The sequence below is a fragment of the Zosterops lateralis genome, assembly GCF_965231275.1.
Source record: "Zosterops lateralis genome assembly, chromosome: 11".
Taxonomy (NCBI): domain Eukaryota; kingdom Metazoa; phylum Chordata; class Aves; order Passeriformes; family Zosteropidae; genus Zosterops; species Zosterops lateralis.
Window position 1 is genome coordinate 21,303,080 of NC_139771.1, and position 23,485 is coordinate 21,326,564.

At 53.8% G+C, this 23,485-nt stretch overlaps 1 protein-coding gene across 1 annotated transcript in view; it reads left to right on the top strand.

The window, feature by feature from the left end:
- Positions 1 to 816: 816 nt before the first annotated feature.
- Positions 817 to 23,485, top strand: part of GRM7 (glutamate metabotropic receptor 7) — a gene marked incomplete at both ends in the record, with an annotated part of 164,494 nt that continues 141,825 nt past the window's right edge. The window contains one exon of the mRNA XM_083869703.1: positions 817 to 1,326. Within this exon, the coding sequence (XP_083725829.1) occupies positions 817 to 1,326 (510 nt within the window). The remainder of the gene's footprint in view (positions 1,327 to 23,485) is intronic.

Sequence of the window (23,485 nt, forward strand, 5' to 3'; positions counted from 1 at the left end):
GGAGGAGGAGGAGGATAAGGATAAAGAGGATAAGGAGGATGGTGATGCTGATGCTGCTCCAGCGGGGCTGAGCGAGCATCCCCCGCGCTCGGCGCTCCCGAGCCGCTCTGCCCGCTCCTCCTGCGATTTCCCCGATCCCCACAATGCCCCCGAGTCCCCCTGGTTCCCCCAATCCCCTCTGCCCCCCTGGTTCCCCTAGTTCTCCCGGTTCTCCCGGTCCCCCCATCCCCGGCTCCACCTGTGAGCGCCCATCCCCGGCCCCGCGCGGCTCCAGCTCCATCCCCGCGCCCATCCCGGGGCCGTGCCATCATCTCCATCCCCGCGCCCATCATCCCCATCCCCGCGCCCATGCCGGTGCCGTGCCCATCATCCCCATCCCCGCGCCCATGCCGGTGCCGTGCCCATCATCCCCATCCCCGCGCCCATCATCCCCATCCCCGCGCCCATCATCCCCATCCCCGTGCCCATCATCCCCATCCCCGCGCCCATCCCGGGGCCGTGCCATCATCCCCATCCCCGCGCCCATGCCGGTGCCGTGGCGCTCGGTGCGGGCCCGGGGCGGTGCGGAGGGCGCTGCGCAGCGCCGGGCGGAGCGGGGAGGGACGGGGAGGGACGGGGAGGGACGGGGGGCGGGCGGCCCCGGCTGTTTAAAGCGGCAGCGGCGGCCGGCGCTCCCCCAGAGCCGGAGCCGGAGCGCGGCGGGCAGGGCAGGGCAGGGCAGGGCAGGGCAGGGCAGGGCAGGGTGGCAGCGGCACAGCCCGCAGCCCTGCCCTCTCCCCGGCCATCCCGGGGCGCCGCCGGGGCAGTGCCAGCACCATGGGCCGGGCGGGCAGGGTGCTGCGGCTGCTGGCGCTGCTGGAGCTGCCCTGCTGCCTGCTGGAGCTGCTGCTCGGGGAGGCGGCCCGCGGGCAGGAGATGTACGCGCCGCACTCCATCCGCCTGGAGGGGGACATCACCCTGGGCGGCCTGTTCCCCGTGCACGCCAAGGGCCCGCCCGGCTCCCCCTGCGGGGACATCAAGAAGGAGAACGGCATCCACAGGCTGGAGGCGATGCTCTACGCGCTGGACCAGATCAACAGCGACCCGGAGCTGCTGCCCAACGTGACGCTGGGCGCTCGGATCCTGGATACCTGTTCCCGGGACACCTACGCGCTGGAGCAGTCGCTCACCTTCGTGCAGGCGCTCATCCAGAAGGACACCTCCGACGTGCGCTGCACCAACGGCGAGCCGCCCGTCTTCGTCAAGCCCGAGAAAGTAGTCGGAGTGATCGGGGCGTCCGGGAGTTCCGTGTCTATTATGGTGGCGAATATCCTCCGCTTGTTCCAGGTAGGGCTGTGGGGCTTCCCCTGTGCTTCTCTCTCCAGGTGCTCCATCCCTCCATCCATCCGTCCATCCCTCCATCCATCCATCCATCCCTCCATCCATCCCTCCATCCCTTCATACATCCCTCCATCCCTCCATCCCTCCATCTCTCCATCCCTCCATCCATCCATCCCTCCATCCCTCCATCCCTCCCTCCATCCCTCCATCCCTCCATCCATCCATCCATCCCTCCATCCATCCCTCCATCCATCCCTCCATCCATCCATCCCTCCATCCATCCATCCCTCCATCCATCCCTCCATCCATCCATCCCTCCTTTCATCCATCCCTCCATCCCTCCATCCATCCCTCCCTCCTCCGGAGCAGCTGCTTCCCTTCCCCGTTTCCCTTCTCCACCACGGAGCGCGGCGCTTGCTGGATTTATCGCCCCATTTGCACGAAGCGATGCCTTAAGGGAAAAAAAAAAAATAAAAAAAAAGGACGAGAAGAGGCGCTGGTTGCGCTGGGTTGGCGTTAGAGAGAGAGAGGATGGATGCGGGGCTCGGCATCCCCGCGGGACCGCTCCCGACTCCCAGGGGCTCGGGACAGGCTCAGGAGGGGATTTCTCCGGCAGCCCCAGCCCCCAGCCCCGGCAGGGTCGTGTCCCGGCTCCCCCCGAGCCCGACCGGGAGCCACAGCCCGGGAGAGCCGCTTCTCTCCAGCCCCAGCGGCTCCGGGGGGAGCCAGGGATGAGCAGAGCAGGAGGATTAGAGAGGAGCCGTGTGTGTGTCTGTGTGTGTGCGTGTGTGTGTGTGTGTGTGTGTGTCTGTGTCTGTGTGTGTGTGTATATCTGTGTGTGTGTGTGTGTCTGTGTGTGTGTGTGTGTGTGTGTGTGTGTCTCTGTGTGTGTGTGTGTGTGTGCGGGGGAGATGCGCTGCACCGCCCGCCCCTTCTCCCCCTCCATTGCGGGGTGTCGGGGCACCGACACTTGTCACCCCCGCTCATCCCCCTGTCCCCCGTCTGGCCCGGGCTGAGCGGGGTTTGGTACCCCGGGGGTGCTGGGCTGTCCCCCCCGGGGGTGCTGGGCTGTCCCCCCCGGGGGTGCTGGGCTGTCCCCCCCAGGGCCGGGATGTCCCCCCAGGGGTGCTGGGATGTCCCCCCCAGGGCCGGGATGTCCCCCCAGGGGTGCTGGGATGTCCCCCCCAGGGCCGGGATGTCCCCCCAGGGGTGCTGGGATGTCCCCCCAGGTCTGGGCTGTCCCCAGGGCGCCACCGCAGCGATCTCGGGCGCGGTGACAGTGACAGAAGCGCCACCAGATGCATCGTGAGCCAGCGGAGTTCTTTGCTCCCTGTCCTACGCCTTCGCATGCGGAAGGTGGTGGAGGGATTTTTTTATTTTTTTTATATATATATTTTTATGCAGCGGGCGGAGAGAATCCCCCGCTTTTCCCAGCTGGAAACTTGTGAGCTTTTCCCGGCAGCTCCTCTGGGCGCTTCCAGCACCCGCCGAGCCTCCCCATCCCCATCTCTGATGGCACCAGCGATGCCTCCCTCGCTCCTGGCCATCCCCTGCTCTGCCCTGACCGTTCTCCTGAGACAAAACCACCGAGCTGTTTCTGTGCCTCGCTCGCCTCCCCTCCTGGCACGTTGTGTCAGGGTCCGCAAACATCTGCGGGGAACCCGATGGTTCCTTTTGGAGATCTCAAAGCACAAAAGACACAGCAGGGGACAACTCTGCTTAAACAAAAAATGCGCTTTTATTTAGTGCCCACAATGCGATAATAGGGAAAGAAAATAGAGAATAGTGAGAAAGATGGAGAAAGAGGGGAAGGGGGTTGTAGCTACCAATGTGGAGAGTCGGAATCCTCAAGGTGTAGAGATGCCCATGGACGGGATCTTCTCCAGTGGGGTGATCACGAAGGTGTTCAGAATTTTCGGAGTTCTTATAGGTTGGTTACCAGAGCGAGTGGCACGAAGCCAAGGAGAAGCAGGCCAGTGACACAGGGCTGAGGCAGCACCTGTGTTAGGGCTGGGTGCTCAGGAACAAGCTCAAGCTGTGCCCTTCTAGCACGGTCAGTACAGTCAGCTCAGTCCACTGTAACTTGCATTCCGTTCTCGTGGAGATGCACATCAGTCCAGGCCAGGGGCTCTCCCCAGTCTCTTCGGGGGTCTTGGTCTTCAACCATCGGAGACAGTTGTGGGGCAGAACACATCCACAGACAGACTCTGACACACTGGAGCGCATCGCGGCCGGATCCAGCGCTGTGCTGAACCTCCCATGGTTTGTGTGGCTTTTCACCGTGCCTGGTTCAGCATCGCCGGCATTTCTTGGTTCCCGGAATTTCCCAGTTCCCGGCATTTCCCGGTGCCCTCCTGCTCCTCCTGCAGAGCAGAGCAGCCCGAGCTCAGGTTCTGCCCCAGCCCAGCAGCCCGGAGGGATGTGAGCGATGCTCAAGCTGTGCTCAAGTCCCAGTTCCCAGCCAGGAGGGTGGGATGAGGTGCCTCTTCCACTCCAGTTCCCATCCCGCAGCAAGCCCAGGGCTGTCCCTGCCGAGAGACAGCTCAGAAGGGAAACTGAGGCACCAGGAGAATTTTGGATGGTGCCACAATAGCTGCAAAGCCTTTGGTGATGAGTTACGTAGTGGAGTTTGCAGGAAATAAGAAATTCGGGCAGTTTCTCCATGTAGAGAGATATTCGTATAAACGAAATACTTTAATGTGTTGTGACTAAGCATCTGTTCAAAATTGCAATTTAACCAGATCATCCAGACAGCAGGAACTGGCCCATGCTGGGGGATTTCACTGAGGATCTGTTTTGCAGCCTGGATGAGCTGGATCCCCCATGCCGTAAAAACTGTTCCCTATTGTCCTCCCCTCCTTCAACACACAGCTCAGAGCACCTTCAGCCAGGGAGAAATAGAAAAGAACTATTTTAGGAGGACTGGACCCGTTCAACAACTTGGTGTCATTGTGTGTGGGTGGATGAGAGGCTCTAAGTTAGCGGAAAGAAGGAAACCAAGTACCAAGCACAAAAAACCCTGTTAACCTCCCAACCCTCTGCAATTCCCCAGCGTGGCAGCAGCTCCTTCACTGCGGGGTCACTGTGGGTTTTACTGCCCGGGGCTGAGGGTGGGTGGATGGCTCTTCAGCACTTGCTCAGTGCCCAAACTGCCTTTTCCCTCCCATCTGGAAGGTTAAATCTCAGTGGAGGCCCCTGCAAAGAAATCTTAGTGGAGTTTCTGCTCCTCTGACAATATTTTGGAGGAGAATTATTTGTGCTGTGCCTTGATGTGGGGAGAAAATCTGCGTAAAAAACATCTCTGTGGAGATATATATATATATATAAATATACATCTAACCCATCCAGGGCACAGCAGGGCCCCTCAGCCAGCTCCTGCTGCTCCAGGCGCTGCCTCCCCAGGAGGGGCCACATCCATCCAGGCTGTTCATCTTCCTCTCTGCATGGGAGGCTCTGTTATCTCTGCCTGCAGCACCGAGGGCTGGGAGCACCAGCAGCCAAAGCCAACAGGTGGATCAGCAGGGAGAGGCAGTGCCGGGCTGCTCTGACTGCAATTCATCCCTGCAATCGCTGCTGGATGTTTTGTAGGAGCTTTCCTGGGGTGAAAAAAAATGGTGGGAGGGATCTCCATGATATTTGGTTGTTTTTTTTGTTGTGTGATCAGAGTCCTTCCCCTCCCTCAGTTATCCCTGAACTGCTCCTTGGGTAAAAGAGCCTGGGAAGAGCTGGGGTGGGGATGTGGGGAAGGCACAGGGAAGTGTAACCCTGCCTGTCCCTTTGTCCAGCTGGAGGGTTTGGGGTGGTCACTGCCCCTGCTGGGTCCCCCAGGACAGGTGGGTGGGCACAGGAATTGCCAGGGGGGCTGGTGCCTCATCAGGCCCCGTGCAGGAGGATTCCAGGATGAAGGGAGGAGGACTCCAGGATAAAGTGAGGGATCCAGCTCAGTATGTGAGCCAGGGGAGGCTGCACTCCTGGCTTTGGTGTCTGCCAAGGGCTTGGTGGGACCTGCCGGAGGAACTTGGGTTAAAATGATGAGTGAGGAGCACCAGCAGTGCCTGGTGAGGAGCAGGAATAGAGGTCTGAGTGCACAGGAGCTTCTCCAGCTTGGCCATGGCTTCCCCAGGAAGGGCTGGAGGCTGGAGATGCCTCGGGCTGGAATCTTTATTTTCCATCCCTGTTCTTTACCCTCACCCCATCCAGCAGGACATGAGTGCCCTGGCTGCAGTGACAGTGGCACAGCCCTCTGTGAGTGCATCCCCTGGGGCTGGGTGCCATCCCCATCCCTCTGGGAAGGAATTCCCAGGCAGGAATATGGGATCAGAGCAGGTGTGTGCCCATTCTAGGGGCTGTGTGCCATTCCCATCCCACTGAGAAGGAATTCCCAGGCAGGAATTTGGGAGCAGGGCAGTGTGTGCCCAGCCCAGGCAGGATTTTGGGATCAGGGCAGCGTGTGCCCTGCCCAGGCAGGATTTTGGGATCAGGGCAGTGTGTGCCCAGTCCAGGGGCAGGAATTTGGGATCAGGGCAGTGTGTGCCCTGCCCAGGCAGGATTTTGGGATCAGGGCAGCGTGTGCCCAGTCCAGGGGTAGGATTTCAGGAGCAGGGCAGTGTGTGCCCAGTCCAGGCAGGATTTTGGGATCAGGGCAGCGTGTGCCCAGTCCAGGCAGGATTTTGGGATCAGGGCAGTGTGTGCCCTGCCCAGGCAGGATTTTGGGATCAGGGCAGTGTGTGCCCAGTCCAGGCAGGATTTTGGGATCAGGGCAGCGTGTGCCCAGTCCAGGCAGGATTTTGGGATCAGGGCAGTGTGTGCCCTGCCCAGGCAGGATTTTGGGATCAGGGCAGCGTGTGCCCAGTCCAGGGGTAGGATTTCAGGATCAGGGCAGTGTGTGCCCAGTCCAGGGGCTGCCTGTGCTGCAGCTCTGGGATTCAGGCTCCAGCAGGGATCAGCCTGGGGCTGCTGGAGCGTGGACATGGCCCTGCACCAACACTCGAGTGTGTCAAAGGCAGGGACTCCTTTCCAACACAATTCTATCAGTGCACACCAGTAAAGAGCAGCCCGGCCATAAATTAAATATCTCTCCTAAAAATAACACCAAAATAATTTGGAAAGCTGCTTCCAAACGCACCAGGGAGTTCAGGCAGGATGGTTTTGGGCTGCTGGTTTTTGCTTTGGAGAAGATGCTGCTCCTCTGCAGGGTCGTAGCTTTCCCTACAAACTCATGATAAAACCGTTGCCAGGGTGTTTTATATTTTCTGGGAGTAGAACCACTCAATATGGGGAATATCAGCGCCCTGATTTCTTTTTTAGTGCTGGAAAACTTGTTTTTGTGCTCCCTTAGAACTGCAGGCTGTAATGATAAACCAATGACTGCTCTAGGTTTGTGTCCTCGGTGGATGCAATTTGAAAGAGCCAATCAAGAATAATTTTGTTCTCGTCTAAATCGCTGTGGGATTTTATCAGGGGTGGCTCTTGTGGCCCAGAGGGGGCTGTTCCTGAGCCCCTCCAGGGGACTTGGCAGATAAAGTGGGCTAAGGGAGATTGGGAGTGAAAATTGGAACATCCCTGATCTCCCCGGGGGTGTTGGCTGCCTTTCCTTCCTGCCGAAGGAGGACGGTGACAGTTGCAGTCCTGCCTTCTGCTCCAGACACAGTAATCACAAAAATGAGATTATTTGGAAAGGAAGGGAGCTTAAAAGTGCAGCTCTGAGTTGGAGGCTGCTCTTTTCTTGCCAAGTGCACACGCTTTTCCCTGGCTCTCCGGGGGAGGCTGTCGGGATGGGGATGGGATTGGGATGGGATCCATGGGATGGGATCCATGGGATGGGATCCATGGGATTGGATCTATGGGATGGGACCTATGGGATGGGATCTATGGGATTGGGACCTATGGGATGGGACCTATGGGATGGGACCTATGGGATGGGATCCATGGGATCTATGGGATGGGATCCATGGGATGGGATCCATGGGATGGGATCTATGGGATGGGATCCATGGGATCCATGGGATCCATGGGATCCATGGGATGGGATCCATGGAATAGGATCCATGGGATTGGATCTATGGGATGGGATCCATGGAATGGGATCCATGGGATGGGATCTATGGGATCCATGGGATGGGATCTATGGGATCCATGGGATGGGATCTATGGGATGAGATCCTTGGGCAGGGCTGTGTGAGAATGTCCAGAGCCGTGTGTGATCCCCTGGTTCCAACAGATCCCTTGGAGGCGTTTGGTTCCTGATGAATTTCTGATGAATTTCTGATGAATTTCTGATGAATTTCTAGAAACTCCTTTTCACTCCCAGGAAAATCTCTGCAAACTGGTTGTTCCTCCCTCTCTTAGTTCAGATTCTTGCAGGACTGTGGGATACAGGCCCATTCCACAGGGTTTATTTTCCATCCCAGATCCATGTGTTGAGCCCCTCATGCTGACCTTGCCCTGAGGAGACGCTGGGGAGGTTTAATGGATGGGATTTACCTGGGGCTTGGGAAGAAACCCCCCTCATTTCAGCAATATTTCTCACTGGATGCTAATTCACTATGAATTCCCAACCTGATGGTTGCGTTTTCCTCTCCTCACTTCAAACAGGACAATACTTTTTAGGCAATGATTCATTTTAGAAAAGATATTTCAGGAAACTCCACATTTTTCTCACATAGAGAATGGGGAAAAAAAAAAAAAAAGCTGAAAATAGGAAAGAGCCACCTTTAATTCTTTGCCTCTTCTCAAAAAAAAAAAAAAAAAAAAGGGTTTTTTTTGTGTTCCTTAATGAGCTTTCATTTGAGCAGCCCCTCAATATTTGTCCTTGCTGTGCCTCAGCTCTGGGGCTGCACCACACACCCGGAATCTGATTTTCCCCCTATAAATAAAAGGGCAGGAAAATCCTCCCTTCAACAATTCCACACGGGGAGTCACTAATGAGAGGTTGGAGGTGCTGGGAATGTGTTTTTCTGGAACGCCATGTTTTGGAGGTAAAATTCATTTTCTTGACAGGGCGAAATTCAATTTGAGCAACAATCTTGGCTCTTAATCTGTTTTCAAGTGTCTCTCTGGAGGCAGGAGGGACTGCAAAGGGTCATTTGGAAGGAGAGTGGCTCTGGCAGGAGAGGAATGCTCATCCAGGGAGAGGCCAGGCAGGGATGATGGGCAGAGCATTCAGGGATAATTGGGGCTGGCACGAGGGGTGCAGGGACAGGGAGAGCACATTTGCAGCAGGTCCACTTGTGCAATTCTCAATTTTGCTCTTTGAAACAAAGTAAGGTGACCTCTTCTGGAATGACAAATGGAGGGATCATTTCGAGGCATTAATTTTTATGAAAGAATTATTGATCTGCGTTGGAATCTCATAACAGTAATACTACAACGCTCCGTGTGCTCCCTTCCATATTTTATTCTGTTAAATAAGTTTTGGCTCGGAGGCATTAGAACCATCCAGCACAACACTGTGTTTCATAAGATCAGATGTTATTATTTCTATTTATAGTTGTATTCAAATTAATCTCAATGAGTGACAATGCTGACTGTCCCAGACGCTGGACTATGATGGATTTGATCATAATATTGGGAGATACGAAGCATGTAATTAAGGCTGTTTGGAGAGCATGGAATCCAATCTAGCCAGGCCATTAGTGAGGGGAGAGGGTACCCAGGCAGAGAGAAACCCAGAGAACAAGGATTTCCAGAGCTCTGCTCGTTACTGATGATTCACGAGGTGCTCCTGAGCCCTCCTGCTGAAGGCAGTGCAGGTTTTGTGAACCATCATCACCAATCTGATGGCAGGAAAAGCTGCCCCTGTCCTGGAGCAGGGAAAGGTGCTGGCCCTGGGCACTCCCCTGGTGCTTTCCCCAGCCCTGGGGGCCTGCAGGGCTCTCCAGCCCCGGCTGCTGCACCGGGAGCAGAGACTCTGATGGTTCTTGGTGTCGGGGCTGGAGCTCTGGATGTCCCCAGGGCCACCATGGGCTCTGTGTGTGTCCTGTTTTTGGGCAGTTCAGGGGTGCAGGGTGGGTGCTCAGGGGTGCAGGGTGGTGCTCAGGGGTGCAGGGTGGGTGCCCAGGGGTGTCCAGCTCCATGGGCTCTGTGTGCCCCATATTTTGGCAGCTCAGGGGGTGCAGGGTGGGTGCAGTGGATGCTCAGGAGTGCAGGGTGGGTGCTCAGGGGTGCAGTGGGTGCTCAGGGGGTGCAGGGTGGGTGCTCAGGGGTCTCCAGCTCCATGGGCTGTGTATTACCTATTGTTTGGCAGCTCTGGGGGTGCAGGGTGGGTGCTCAGGGGTGCAGGGTGGGTGCAGTGGGTGCAGGGTGGGTGCAGGGTGGGCTCTCAGGGCTGTCCACCTCCCCGGGCTGTGGTTTGGAGCAAAGCCCTTTGCAGCAGGGCCGGTGGCAGGTACAGGATGGAGCACCCCGAGCACACCTGAGCTTCTCACAGGGGTCCCACCCCTCCTGCAGGGACAAAGCGGCCCTGGGGGACAGGGGGCAGCCCCTGTGGCTGGGGCTGTGGGGCTGAGGACACTTTTGCTGTGTCATTTGGGACGTGGAGGGCATTAAGATGCCGTGTGAGTGCCGGGCTCTCTCTGCTCCCTCAGCTCTCGGGTGCTGCTGGCCGGTGCCTCCCTCCCCAGCCCTTCCAAATGAGCTTGGCAAATGTTCCCAAAGCCCTGGGACAGGCTCCTGGCTGGAGATCACCTCCCTGTGCCTTGGGATCCGTGGAGCACTGGGGTTGCCTGGCTCTGATTGACACTGGGGAGAGGAGGAAGCCTGGAGACCTTCCCTCCCCAACGCCCTGAGCTGGGGCAGGTCCAATGTTTGCACACTCAGGGCACATCCAGCAGCTCTGGTTTGGTCTGGGGTTTTGGGGAAAGCATGGCCTGAGCTCTGGGGGTGGAGGGGAGGGTTTGGAGCAGTCACAGGTCACAGGATTTCATCCCAATGATGGTCCTGCTCGATGCCCCTGAGCACGGTGTGTGTGTTCTTCAGCCTTCTGATTATTTATATTCTTGAACTGGAGTTCCTCACACATGGAACATAAAGGAGTAGATTGTTTTCACTCACCTCTCTGTGATGGACTTCTGAATTGACCACTGGGCTCAGAGAGGTGTTCCTCTCATCTAAACCATCACTTGACCAAATCCCAAATCCTATTTAAACCCCAAATCATAATAAACTTCCCTATTCTTTTCCTCACTTCACCCTGACAGTGAGTGTGCAGTTCTTTCAGTGACAGCCATGGACATCACACCAATCTACTTCCAAAATAAACTTATAAATACCTGTTGTGGTCCACCAGAGCTTTGGAAATACAAAATTTCTTTTTAGCTATCTTGGGAGAAACACAGATCAGTCAATGGTAGAGGTCAAAGGGAAGCTTGGCTTTGCCTGGCTGCAGGTGTGAGAGCAGAGCCTTGTCCCCAGGCCTGTCCTGGGACAGCATTTTCTGCTTTAGAAACACCTCTTGTCCCCCAGAGCTTGATGGTGAAATAATAATATCCCAATAAATCTATGGATGGCTGGAATTGCACTCCCAAGAGCACAGACAGCATCTCCCCCAGCAGGGACAGGACTGAGTGCCCAGAGTTGTTTTTCCCATGTGGATCCCATCAAAGCCCAGTCCTAATGGACAGGATCAAGGCCAAATTCCATTTAATAAAAAAATGGCAGGAATAACTACAAAAATAAAGACAAACTGTCAGCTCGGATTTGGCAGGAAGTTGTTGTTTTTGCAGGAATAAAAATCCAGCGCTAATAGAAATGGTTTAGTGATTTTTAAAGCAGGTAATTTTGTGGCGGGGCTTGAATGCACCCAAATTATATTGACAATAAAAATTAATTAAACGACTTTTTTGTGGGTTTGTAGTTTTTTTTTTTCTATCTGACAGCAGTGCAGAAAAATCTCTGAATAACTGGATGATCCTTAAAGTCCATTCCATGGATGAGGATGCAAAGGAAATGATCTTTGTGAGATGTGTCTGCTCTGGCTGCAGTGGAGGATTTCCAGAGGAGGAGAAGAGGTTTGGATTCCCCAGCTGGACAACTGGAAAAGGCTGCTCAGGGAGGTTTGGATCCCCATCCCTGGAGTGCCCAAGGAATTCCTGGGCTGGAGACAAGGTGGGATCAGGCACAGCCTGGACTGGATGGGCTGAGAGGATTTTCCAGCCTCAGGAATCCTGGGATTCTCTGAACTGGGAGCTCATTGCTTGTTTCATCTCCTGCAGCAGAATTCTGGTGTCCCAGCGAGGGGAGTTTGGATTTCCCAGGATTTTGGGAGCTGATTTCCCATCTGCCTGCAGTGCCCGGGGTGGCAGCAGCCCCAAAGGAGTCACAGCTCGTTTGTTCTCGTTTGGCTGAACTGGAAATGTGGAACTGAGGAATGGCCTGGGCTGGTCCAGCCCCATGAGGATCCCAGGGCAGCTGCACAAGCTGCTCTAACACACCAACATCTCCAACACCTGCAGGAAACAGGAGCAGAGCAGAGGAAATGGAGTCCCTGGAAAAGCCACTTCCCTTCTTCAGGAATATTCCAATGACGTGATAAACTGTGAAGAGCATTAAATCCACGAAGGAATGAAATAAATCCCAAATACAATTTTTTTTACCCACCTGTGAAAAATGTATTTTGCTGGGGAATTGAATTGTTGTTTAAAAAAAAGCCTCCCCACCCCGTGATGATTTTCTCAGGAGGGATCTCCTTGCATTTCAGAAGAGAACAAAATAACTCCGAGGACTGGGTCTGTGAAATGTCCTGCCAAGCCTGTGCTGCTCCACCTGGCACCTTGGAATGATGGAATCACTGAGGCTGGAAAAGAGCTCCAGGATGAAGTGCAGCCTTTGGAGGAGATCTGGGGCTCCCTGCAGGAGCTGTGTGTCAGCCAGGACAGGCTGCAGGAGGAGCTGGGGGGAGCCATCCCTGCTCCAAACTGGGGAGGAGCAGTTTATTGAGAATGTCACCAGTCCCTCAGGGCTGATTTGTCCCCTGGGACAGGCTGCAGGCAGGGCTTCATTGATAAACATTGCTCTGGTTTGCCTTTTGCTGCTTTCTCACCATGATTTTTTTTTTTTAGCAATGAATGTGTGAGCTGTGTGTGCTTCTCCCTCTTCCCAGAGCAGCTGTGGCTGCCCCTGGATCCCTGGAATGCCCAAGGCCAGGCTGGAGCAGCCTGGGACAGTGGGAGGTGTCCCTGCCATGGCTGGGGTGGCTCTGGATGGGATTTCAGGTCCTTCCAGCCCATTCCAGGATCCTGAGGCAGAGCTGCCGTGCAGAGCTCCTCCTGCCTGCAGGGAGCCCGGCAGGGAAGTGTCCAGGGTGAATTCCCTGGGATGCTGAGCACAGGGCAGGGTAAGTGACAGCCTGTCACTGCACTGAACAAAACACTCTCAGGAGCTGGAGCAATTTTAAAAATAGCAAGCAGGGAGGAAATGGCCTGGCAGGGAGAGGCTGCACCGGGAGAGTGGAATTGGCTCTAATGGGCTCAGGCTGTGCTGGGGATGGAGGGCTGAGAGCTGCAGGGGGGGCACAGGGACTGCTCCCTCCTGCCCCCCTTTAGCAAAGTTCTTTTTGTTCCTAATTTGGACAGAGCTCTTCCCCAGAGTTGTTTGGGTGCCAGGAGGGGCTGCTGGGGCTGGGCTGGGCTCTGCTTCTCCTGGGGATGGTGGGGAACAACAGCAAAGCCAGGGCTGCTCTGGGACCTGCTTTATATTGCAAAGTCTTGTATCCAAGGAAATCTGTCAGGCCGGGGTTAGACAACTCCTGATTGCAAAAGGCAGTACATGGCCTGAGCCCTGCCTGCAGCAGGAGAGTGCTGTGAGCCCAGGGATGCACAAATGAGGTTTTTAGCTGATTTTTATCCCACTCTTTGCTCTCCCAATGAGCCCCAGCAGCCCCAGGGATGCTGTTGGTACCCAGTGTCCTCCCAGTGCCCAGGGAGGTGTGGCAGATCCACAGGAACAGGCTCTGCCTGTGCCTGTGCTCAGCTCCTGCAGCCTCTCAAACTTGGCAGGTTCACGGTCAGAACAGCAACACAAGGTAAAAAAAAAAAAAAAAAAAAAAAAAAAAGAATTTTTTTTTCTCTGCAGGTTATTTTTTCCCCCTCATCTTTCTTCCAGTGCTCACATAAATCAAGCAAAATGTGGTACAACTGGAATCTGTTTTCCTTAACAGTTGGCAAAGTGGTGTCTGTGCTATTGAACCTGAATCCTTTGGCAGATGCCAAACCCACAAAGCCAAAGCCCTTCCCGTTTTATTTTAAAGCCATGCTGCTCATCCTCATTTCAGGCGTCACAGATATAACAGATATATTTGGAAGACATTGTTTGGGGTTTTTTTTGATCTATAAAATACAGGCTGTCACAGAGATGGGTGTGTAACTCAGCAGAACTCGTGTGTGATGTATAAATCCTTCACAGTCAGGACTGTGCTATGGATTTGTCTTGGGAAAGATGACCAGGAAGGGTTTGACCTCTCCCTGCCCACATAACAGTAAAAATACACAAATTATTGCAGTGACAGTGCATAAAGAGCTGGGCTTTGCCTGGAGTGGATTTGTCAGCACAATGGGAGAGCCAGTGGGGTTTGGCTTGGGTTCTTTCAGGGACAAACACAAAACCCACCTGGGAATAACCAGCCCCACATCTCCTCCCAGAGCTCTGGGAAGAGAAATTCTGGCAGTACTAATGAAGTGTCTCCTCTTGCAGGGGAGAACGGTGTCCACTCATCACAGGAGTTGGTCTCTGGTGCCAGCACTGCTGAGCTCCCTGGCTGGGGAGCCCCAGAGCATGGGGATTTGGGGTTCCCACTCAGGGTTCCCCAGAGCATGGGGATTTTGTGTTCCCACTCAGGGTTCCCCAGAGCATGGGGATTTTGTGTTCCCACTCAGGGTTCCCCAGAGCATGGGGATTTGGGGTTCCCACTCAGGGTTCCCCAGGGCATGGGGATTTGGGGTTCCCACTCAGGGTTCCCCAGGGCATGGGGATTTGGGGTTCCCACTCAGGGTTCCCCAGAGCATGGGGATTTGGGGTTCCCACTCAGGGTTCCCCAGGGCATGGGGATTTTGTGTTCCCACTCAGGGTTCCCCAGAGCATGGGGATTTTGGGTTCCCACTCAGGGTTCCCCAGAGCATGGGGATTTTGTGTTCCTGGGATTTTGGCACTCGGGGGCTGTTGGCTTTGCTCAGGTGGATGTGCTGGTGCTGCCATGTCTCTGATACAGCAGGTGTGGACTTGGCTCAATCCAAGTCACCCGGCCGTACTTTGCTTTTTTATCTCCTATTTGTCTTAATTTTTTTATTGAACCTATTTCTTAAAATTTATCAAAAAAGTGAACCTCATTTTTCACACACGTTAATGACTCTAATTAATGAGCCACTGCAGTTAAGTTGTCTCGTCTCTCCCGCCCATGATTTTCTCCTTTAGCTTTTCCCCAAGTTGATTTTTTCCCCATGTGCCGTTCTCAGGTTGGTTCTGTACGTTAACAATTGGGAGGAGACGGTTCTTCTGTGTCTTTTTTTAAAATGTTCCCCGAGGAATTATGCTTCAACCAGGGAAAACTGGATGTTTCATTATCAAAAAAGGTTTCAGGCGTTATCAGAGTCTTTTTGTTATAGTTGTCATGGAGGTTTTTATTATTATTGTTAAATTGAATAATGGGGAGGAACCTGTTCTTAAGCCTTTGCACAAGAACTAAAATTCAAATCCAGATAAATCTGCTCTGTTTGTAGAAGTGACTTTTTAAGGTTAACTGCATTTAGTTCCAATCACTGGAAGTGCAGCTTTGTTACTTTATCTGCATTAGATAGCGAGGGGGGTTTGCAGCTGTAATAAGGGAAGATTGAACTTGACTTTTAAATGCAGATGGAATGTCTGGGAGTTATTTTTCAGGCCCTGATTCCTTGGTAATCACAAGAAACGCTCCATGAGGCCTCACAGCTGCCACAGGAGCCCAGCAGGGCTGGAGCCTTCTGGGAGTGACGGGGAAAGAGACCTGGGAATGGTTTGGGATGGGATGGGAGGGACCTTAAATCCCACCCAGAGCCACCCCTGCCATGGCAGGGACACCTCCCACTGTCCCCAGTGTCCAGCCTGGCCTCGGGCACTGCCAGGGATCCGGGGCAGCCACAGCTGCTCTGAGCTGCTTCCAGCAGGGCTGGGGGTGGATTTTGTGCATAGTAAACAGCAAATATCCCATTTGGGTGGGACTGAGGTGCTGCCAGCAAGAGCAGCTGGGCTGGGGACAGCCCTGTCCTCACCTGGGAGGGGACAGCCCTGTCCTGTTTTGGGGACAGCCCTGTCTTGTCCTGCCCTGCCCTGGGAGGGGACAGCCTTGTCCTGTCCTGGGGACAGCTCTGCCCTACCCTGCCCTGGGAGGGGACAGCCCTGTCCTGTTTTGGGGACAGCCCTGTCTTGTCCTGCTCTGCCCTGGGAGTGGACAACCCTGTCTTGTCCTGGGGACAGCCGTACCCTGGGAGGGGACAGCCCTGCCCTGGTTGGGGACAGCTCTGTTCTGTTCTGGGGACAGCCCTGTCCTCACCTGGTAGGGGACAGCCGTGCCCTGGTTGGGGACAGGGGCTGGCTGTGATCCTGCATTAAACCAGCACTACCCGGAGCCATCCAAGGTCCCCCTGCCATGCACCAGCTCCCGGATTTCTCTGGGCTGGGATGGAACCTGAATGAGCAATGAGGAGATGAAAACCTTGGCTGAGAGCGAGCTCCTGCAGCTGGGAGTCACCGCAGCAAGAGTGGAACCTCTTTGAAATGTGGGTCAGATCCAGAAAAGGGGTTTCAAACAGTTTTGTCTAAAGAAAAAAAAAAAAAGAGTAGTTTGAAAATGTCAATAAAATAATAATTCATCTCAGCATATTCAGGCTGCCAGACTTCAGGGAGCACCCAGTTCAGAGAAAGCATGAAATGTAAATACTTTATGTAATGTTGGCTGTGACCATCGGCCTCATTATGCCTCTGAAATTCATCATTTTTGCCTTTGGATGCTGAGATTTGTTGACAATCCGGAGGAAGAAGAGTCCCCCCGGATTGTTGTGGTGTGGTGCTCTGGGAACTTTCCCTCTAATTACAGCAGGAAGGCAAATTGCAGGAGGCTTTTTAAAATAACAAGTGAAGATAGTGACCTTTTTTTTTTTACAAAGGCTTTGATGAAAGATGTGAAAAAAAAAAAAAAAATGGAATTCATTAAAATATTTCTAATTTCCTGACATTCAAATAGGAGAGACTCTCTCTGTGTGCATCTTCTCAAACATTTATCATTAAATGTCGTCATTTAACAAAGGTCCCTGGACTCTTTGCATGCCAATGAACCCCACGATTGAATTTAGAAATATAAACTCTACAGAAGGAAAGAATTTTCTTTCTGTGTCTACAGTGCTGTCCTACAATTCATTACCGTGGTGTAAATGCCTGAATGAGTTCAGTCTAAAGGTGCATAAATGCATTTCAATGAATTTAAAATTAGGACTATTAAAATAACCCTGCAAATCCCCTAAGGGCATTTGGGGGCAAAATTAAATGCAGGGCACACATAAAATATATTTAAATATATATATATATAAAAATTAATGATTATATATGATTGCAACATTATCAGGTTTGGGGTTTTATTGAGATTCATAAGGAACTACAAAAATAATCTTAGAGGCATTTTCCAGGAGTGCAGGGAAGGGGAACAGCAGCATCTGAGGGCTCTGTTGGTTCTGGTGTGGTGCCAGCTGGGGTGGGTTGGTGGGGAGGCTTTGGGGTTTGGAAAACCCCAATCCCACCCCACTGTCCAAGGCTTTGCTGAGGGACACAATGGGCCCATCCTTGCTCTGGAGAATTCCCGGGCAAGCAGCAAAAACAAAGGGATTGGGCAGGAGGAGTTTTCTCCTGCTGCAGATGGGAATCCAGAGGCAGAGCACAAGGGGAATCGCTGGGAGGAAATTCCAGAGTGGGAATCCCTGGGAGAGCCACCAGCATCCTTCCCCAGCTGGATGTGCTCCTTCCCTTCCCTTCCCTTCCCTTCCCTTCCCTTCCCTTCCCTTCCCTTCCCTTCCCTTCCCTTCCCTTCCCTTCCCTTCCCTTCCCTTCCCTTCCCTTCCCTTCCCTTCCCTTCCCTTCCCTTCCCTTCCCTTCCCTTCCCTTTTTCCTGTTTTCCCTGGTGTTCTCCCAGTGTCTCTGGAGCAGAATTTCCCTCCATGGAGGAGCAGTGTGTTGTGACAGCAGCTCCTACTGGTTTTCCCAGCCCCTTTTGGGATTCCTGGATCCAGGCCATGTGTTGGGATAACAACTGCAGGGACACCTTGAGCACCTGTGGATGTTCCCTGACAAAACTGCCCTTCAAACGGAAACGTTCAAAATACTAAATATTTTGAACCAAAACTACAGGAGGAATTCAATGTTGTTCCCTTTAGAAAAGACAAGGGAGGAGGGGGGAATAAAGAAAGGAAGGAGAACACAGCAATGTCCCCAGGTGCCATCCAGGGTGTCCTGGGAGGGGCAGGAAAAGCAGGAGGGGAAATGGGGCTGAGAGGGGGAGCCCTGACAGGGGTGGAGTCAATCCCCTAATAGGGAAATTCCTCAGTTAATGGGGGCTAATGAGGGAGAGGAGAAATGAGAGAGGAGCAGGATGGGGAGGGGGGGTTGGTTGGCCATGGGGAAGGCACCTTGGTGCAGGTGGGAATGATTCCAGCTGTTTTGGGAGGGTGTTACTGGTGCAGGATGGGCTTCCAGCTGTTGTAATGGCTGTGCTTTTAGAGTGTGTTCTTTGGATTGAATCTCAGCACATTATCTCGAGAAAAAAAAAACCTTTAGCTCTCCCCTCCAGGGGTATTTCAGTGCTTTTACATGGCTCAGAGTTCCCAGGGAATGTTTCTCTCCTGCTGTGAAGTGTCTGAGGTCTGACTTTGTCCCCAGTAATTCCCACCCTCACCCTGGGGCTCCTCAGACCCCACAAATGTGTTAAACAGCCCCTTGGATTGGCAGAAGGAATTTTCAGCCTTCTCCTGCTCCCTGCTGAGAGGCTTTGCCAGGACCTTGCTCTGGGTCTCGGGAGCTGAACGGAACCTTTGCCATTTATGAATTTGAATTTGTAGCAGCAGCAGAAGTTCAGGTGCTGCTTCTTTTATTAGTGGAGTGTGACGTGTATCACGCTCACATCGGAAAAGGTTTTCACTTCAGAGGAGGGAAAGGAGCACTTTGGAGTTCATGCTGTGAATTTTCTACAGAGAATGACTCTAAATGCACGTTTTGCAATGCATGACTTTATTTATTTTTTTTTAAAAAAAAGGGCTGCATTATTAAATTTGGTTTTGTCTGTGCAAACAAATGTGAGTTATTTTGCCAGCTCAAGTGTTTTCTCAGTCACCCAGAAATGAGAAAGTGGCTTGAAAGTACAATTGATCAGCAATGATGCATTGAGTGTTTCCCTACAAGGAGGGCATTGAGCTGGGGGTGCTGTCATGTGCCGGGTTCCTCCCTCCTCACAGAGTGCCTTTCTCCTTCCAATCTGCATTTCCTGACAATATCTTTGTTTTCTGTGAATGATGTGATAATTCAGACAAATCTCTGCTGGTGGAGCAAAGATAGAACAGAATTGTTGTGACCCAGAGTGGATGTTTGTTCTGGGCTGGGAGGAGCTTTCCAGGTGGATTAAAAATGAGCTCAGGTGGCCTTGGAGAGGAACAACTGGTGGAATATCTGAGGTGCTCTTGTCCTTTTTTCTGTCCCAGCCCTCCTGAGGGTTTGGGCTGGGGCTGAGCTGCTCCCACCTCTCCAAGGGAAAGTGCTGGGCTGGATCCTCTGCTTGTCCAGGCTGAGAAATGGGATGGATGAGTGGATGGGCTCATGCTCAAGGACAGCCCAGCAGGGGAGGGCAGGGCTGGGCCTCCTTTGGGTCTTTCTATCCTCAGAGTCAACTGGATCCAGATTTTGCTGGGATGGAGGGATGGATGGATGGATGGATGGATGGATGGATGGATGGATGGATGGATGGATGGATGATGGATGGATGGATGGATGGATGTGTTCATGCTCAAGGACAGCCCAGCAGGGAAAGGCAGGGCTGGGTCTCCTTTGGGCCATCCTGTCCTCAGAGTCAGCTGGATCCAGATTTTGTTGGGATGGATGGATGGATGGATGGATGGATGGATGGATGGATGGATGGATGTGTTCGTGCTCAAGGACAGCCCAGCAGGAGAACGCAAGGCTGGGCCCTCTTTGAGTCTTTCTATCCTCAGGGTGAACTGGATCCAGATTTTGTTGACAAGCCCTTATGTTTAAGCAGTGGTGGGGCTGCTGTTGCCCAGAACAGAAAGTATTTCCTTTCCAAGCAGGGTGTGCAAGGCCTGGTGCCACTGTTCCAGTTGGTGTGGTTGGGTCTCCAGGGTGCCCTGTGCCCTGTGCCCTGTGCCCAGCCCTGTGCCCTGTGCCCTATGCCCTGTGCCCTGTGCCCACCCTGTGCCCTGTGCCTGTGCCCTGTGCCCTGTGCCCTGTGCCCTATGCCCTGTGCCCTGTGCCCACCCTGTGCCCTGCCCTGTGCCCTGTGCCCTGTGCCCTGTGCCCTGTGCCCTGTGCCCACCCTGTGCCCTGTGCCTGTGCCCTGTGCCCTGTGCCCTGTGCCCTGTGCCCACCCTGTGCCCTGTGCCCACCCTGTGCCCTGTGCCCTGTGCCTGTGCCCTGTGCCCTGTGCCCACCCTGTGCCCTGTGCCCACCCTGTGCCCTGTGCCCTGTGCCCTGTGCCCACCCTGTGCCCTGTGCCCTGTGCCCTGTGCCCTGTGCCCACCCTGTGCCCTGTGCCCTGTGCCCTGTGCCCTGTGCCCACCCTGTGCCCTGTGCCCTGTGCCCTGTGCCCACCCTGTGCCCTGTGCCTGTGCCCTGTGCCCTGTGCCCACCCTGTGCCCTGTGCCTGTGCCCTGTGCCCTGTGCCCACCCTGTGCCCTGACCTGTGTCCATCCCTGTGCCCTGTGCCCTGTGCCCTGTGCCTGTGCCCTGTCCTGTGCCCTGTGCCCTGTGCCTGTGCCCTGTCCTGTGCCCTGTGCCCTGTGCCCTGTGCCTGTGCCCTGTGCCCTGCCCTATGCCCTGTGCCCACCTTGTGCCCTGCCCTGTGCCCCCCAGGCTTTTGGCTGGCCTGCCCTAAGGAACACCACAGCTCCATTGCCCTCAGCAGTGAATTATCCCCATGTGGCTCTAGTTCTGTTCCACCCAGGCAGAGCTGGTGCTGCCGGGGGCTGCTCCCACCTCCTGTGCCCCCCCTGCCATCCTCTGCCTTTGCCTGGGGGCTGGAGCTGGGGCTGCATCCCAGGGGATTCTGCTGGGATCAGGTGTGCAGCTCCAGGAGATGCTGGCAGTGAAACCCAAATTTGAGGGATGTGTCCTGTGGGGACAGCCCTGCCAGGTGCCCCCAGAGGGGTCTGTGTGCCCTCCTCACACCCAGGGGGCAAACAATGAGCAGTAAACAGCCAGAGCAGCCTGCAGTACAGCAAGTCCTCTTCCTGTCCTATTTTTCCCCCCCTGCCTGGAGAATATTAATGTACAAATCAAAGGAATACACTTAAAAGTGATTTAAATATCCAGCCCTGTTAGGGGAGAAGGGGAGGGAAGGGTTTGTCATTAGGCACTACAAAAGACTGAGGTGATCCTGACACAGAGAAGGGGAAATGAGGGGGAAAAGATTCCAGTGACATCCCTTTTCCTGGAGGAAGGAGCAAAGCCTTTGGATGGGCTGCTCCAGCCCCAGAGCACCTGCACAGCAGGAAAACGGGCCTCAGGCTGGCTCTGAGCTGGCACTGAAGGATGTGGTTACCCATCTCAGCTAGGTTTCCAAATGGTGTGAAAGTGGAGTCGTTATCAGCAGGGGATTGTTAAGAAACCCAAGACAATGTGAAGTGAATCACTGTCCAGGGGTTGTTGTGCTGTGTGGGAAGGTCTGTAACATCTGATTCACTGATTTATCTTGCTCTGGGGGAGAAGAGAGAGTTAAAAATGCAATTCCAGTGTCTGCAGGTTGGTTTGTTTCTCGGGTTTCTGCGGTTCTGTGCCTCTCATGGCAGTTCCCCTGCTGGGATGTGATGAGCTCACTCTCCCTGCACCTCCTGGGTTTCCATTTCTGTGCTCAGTTCTCCCTCCTTTCCCATGTTTGTGCCACTCTCCCCTCACCCCATCTCCCCATCAGTGCAAGGAGGAGGAAATCCCAAAATGTTGCCTCTCAAGGATCTCTGTGCATCCACTTGGCAGAAGATCTGGCTGAACGTTTTTCTAGAGGCTTCAGCATTTCTGCCTTGACAATTTTCTCTGCGCACCAGAAGCTCCACTGTAAGATCTTTCTAATCTCTCAGGTTTCAAAGCTAATGGCACCAGGCTAAAATTACCCCATTAAATATCAATTAACATAAATCATCACAAGATGCTGCTCAGATTAAATATGCTCCTACTGGGTCTTTCTGTCTGGAAATATAACTGAGTGAAGAAATGTTGAAATGAACTGACTTGCATGCTCCAGGGGGGTTTTTTGGGTCTTGGCTGGGTTTGTGACTCCTTGTATTAAAATGAAATAACCCTCCACTGTTGCATGTTCTGGGGCATGGCTGTGGCCTGTTCCAGGGGATGGGCTCGGGCTAAAACACAATTTAAAGGTAATAATTAATCCTGGGTGACATTATTAAAGTGCACTGGCTCTGTGGAGGAGAACCGACTGAGGTTTGGTGGAGTTTTGCTCACTCTGGAAATGGATTAAGCCTGATCCAGCCTTATCCTGAGTGAGTGCTTACATAAAAGGCTGAATTGAGGAGGTTTCACTTCTTAATTGACTGAATTAGGATTTGAGTTTTTGCCACATGGGCAAGTCCTGGATGGTTTTGGTGACTCTGGGACCACAACAGAAGAATTGCTGTTGCGCCTGTGCATGTTTAATTTTGCAAAACAAGTTCTACTATCTTACATTGTGAAAGAAACTCATGTTAGGAGGTGAAGGAGAGCAACGGAGGAAGAAATTAATCTCTTTTTTTTCTTCCCTGGTGGCTGCTTCACCCATGTCTGGCAGCAGAAGCCCCGATGAATACATGTCATGTTTCCCAGCTAATTTCTGGGTCACTTCTCCCATGGCTGCTGGAAGTGACTAAGCAGTATTTAATCTGGTTTAGCAGAGATGCAAAGCAGGGATGCGGCTCTCCCTCCCTGGAGCAGGGCTGGGCACACATCCCAGCTGTGCTGGGCTGCTCCTTCTCCACGTGTGTGACCCACGGGAGCCTCGGGAAGCCACGGGGGATTTGGGAAACTGGGGAGAAGCAGCTGTGCTGGAACCTCCAGGAATATCCTATAGGAGTTGTAGAGACTGTGAGAGGTCTGGTTCATAATCCTGTCCCAATCATGGGGGAATCATGGAATGGTTTGGGATGGGAGGGACCTTAAAGCCACTCCAGTGTCACCCCTGCCATGGCAGGGACACCTCCCACTGTCTCAGGTGCTCCAACCTGGCCTTGGGCACTGCCAGGGATCCTGTGCCAGGGCCTGCCATCCTCCCAGGGAACAATTCCTGCCCAAAATCCCATCCAGCCCTGCCCTCTGTATCTGTGTCTGCTCAGGGAATGCGGCTCCACGGGCTCCTGGCACAGCCCTGGGCTGGCAGCCCTGCTCACGTACTCTGTGTGTTTTTTGGGGGTTTTTTTGTGCTCAGATAACAATCAGCACCTGCAGCTGCAGCGCTGGGGGAGCCTGGGGCAGATGTGGCCCCTTGGCAGCAGCTCAGGCAGGGCTGGGCTGGGCTGCACAAAGGCTGCCTGACCCCAGAGCCACTGCTTTGGTGTCTGACTCATCTCTGAGTAATCCCTGCCAGTCCCGGGGGACACTGAGCCCCTCACAGTGCACAGGGACACTGCTGGGACAGGGACATTGGCTGGGCCAGACCATCGTTCCCACCCTGCCAGGGGCTCTGCAGCTCCTGGGGCACCTCAGCTAAAAAAGCACCCCCCAGACAAGTGGGTACAAAACAACAGCAAATGGACAAATAAAGGGAAGGCAAATAAAGCGTTGTTTTTACTGTCCAGGCATTAATAATGCAGCAGCCTGGGCTTCCCAGAAGATGTGGCTGCGAGGTGCAGGTGGCTCCAGGGGCAGCAGCACAGACTTGGCACGGAGCAGGATGCAGACTCAGACTTCACATTGCACAAATGAAGGGGACTGGACCTCCGTGGCT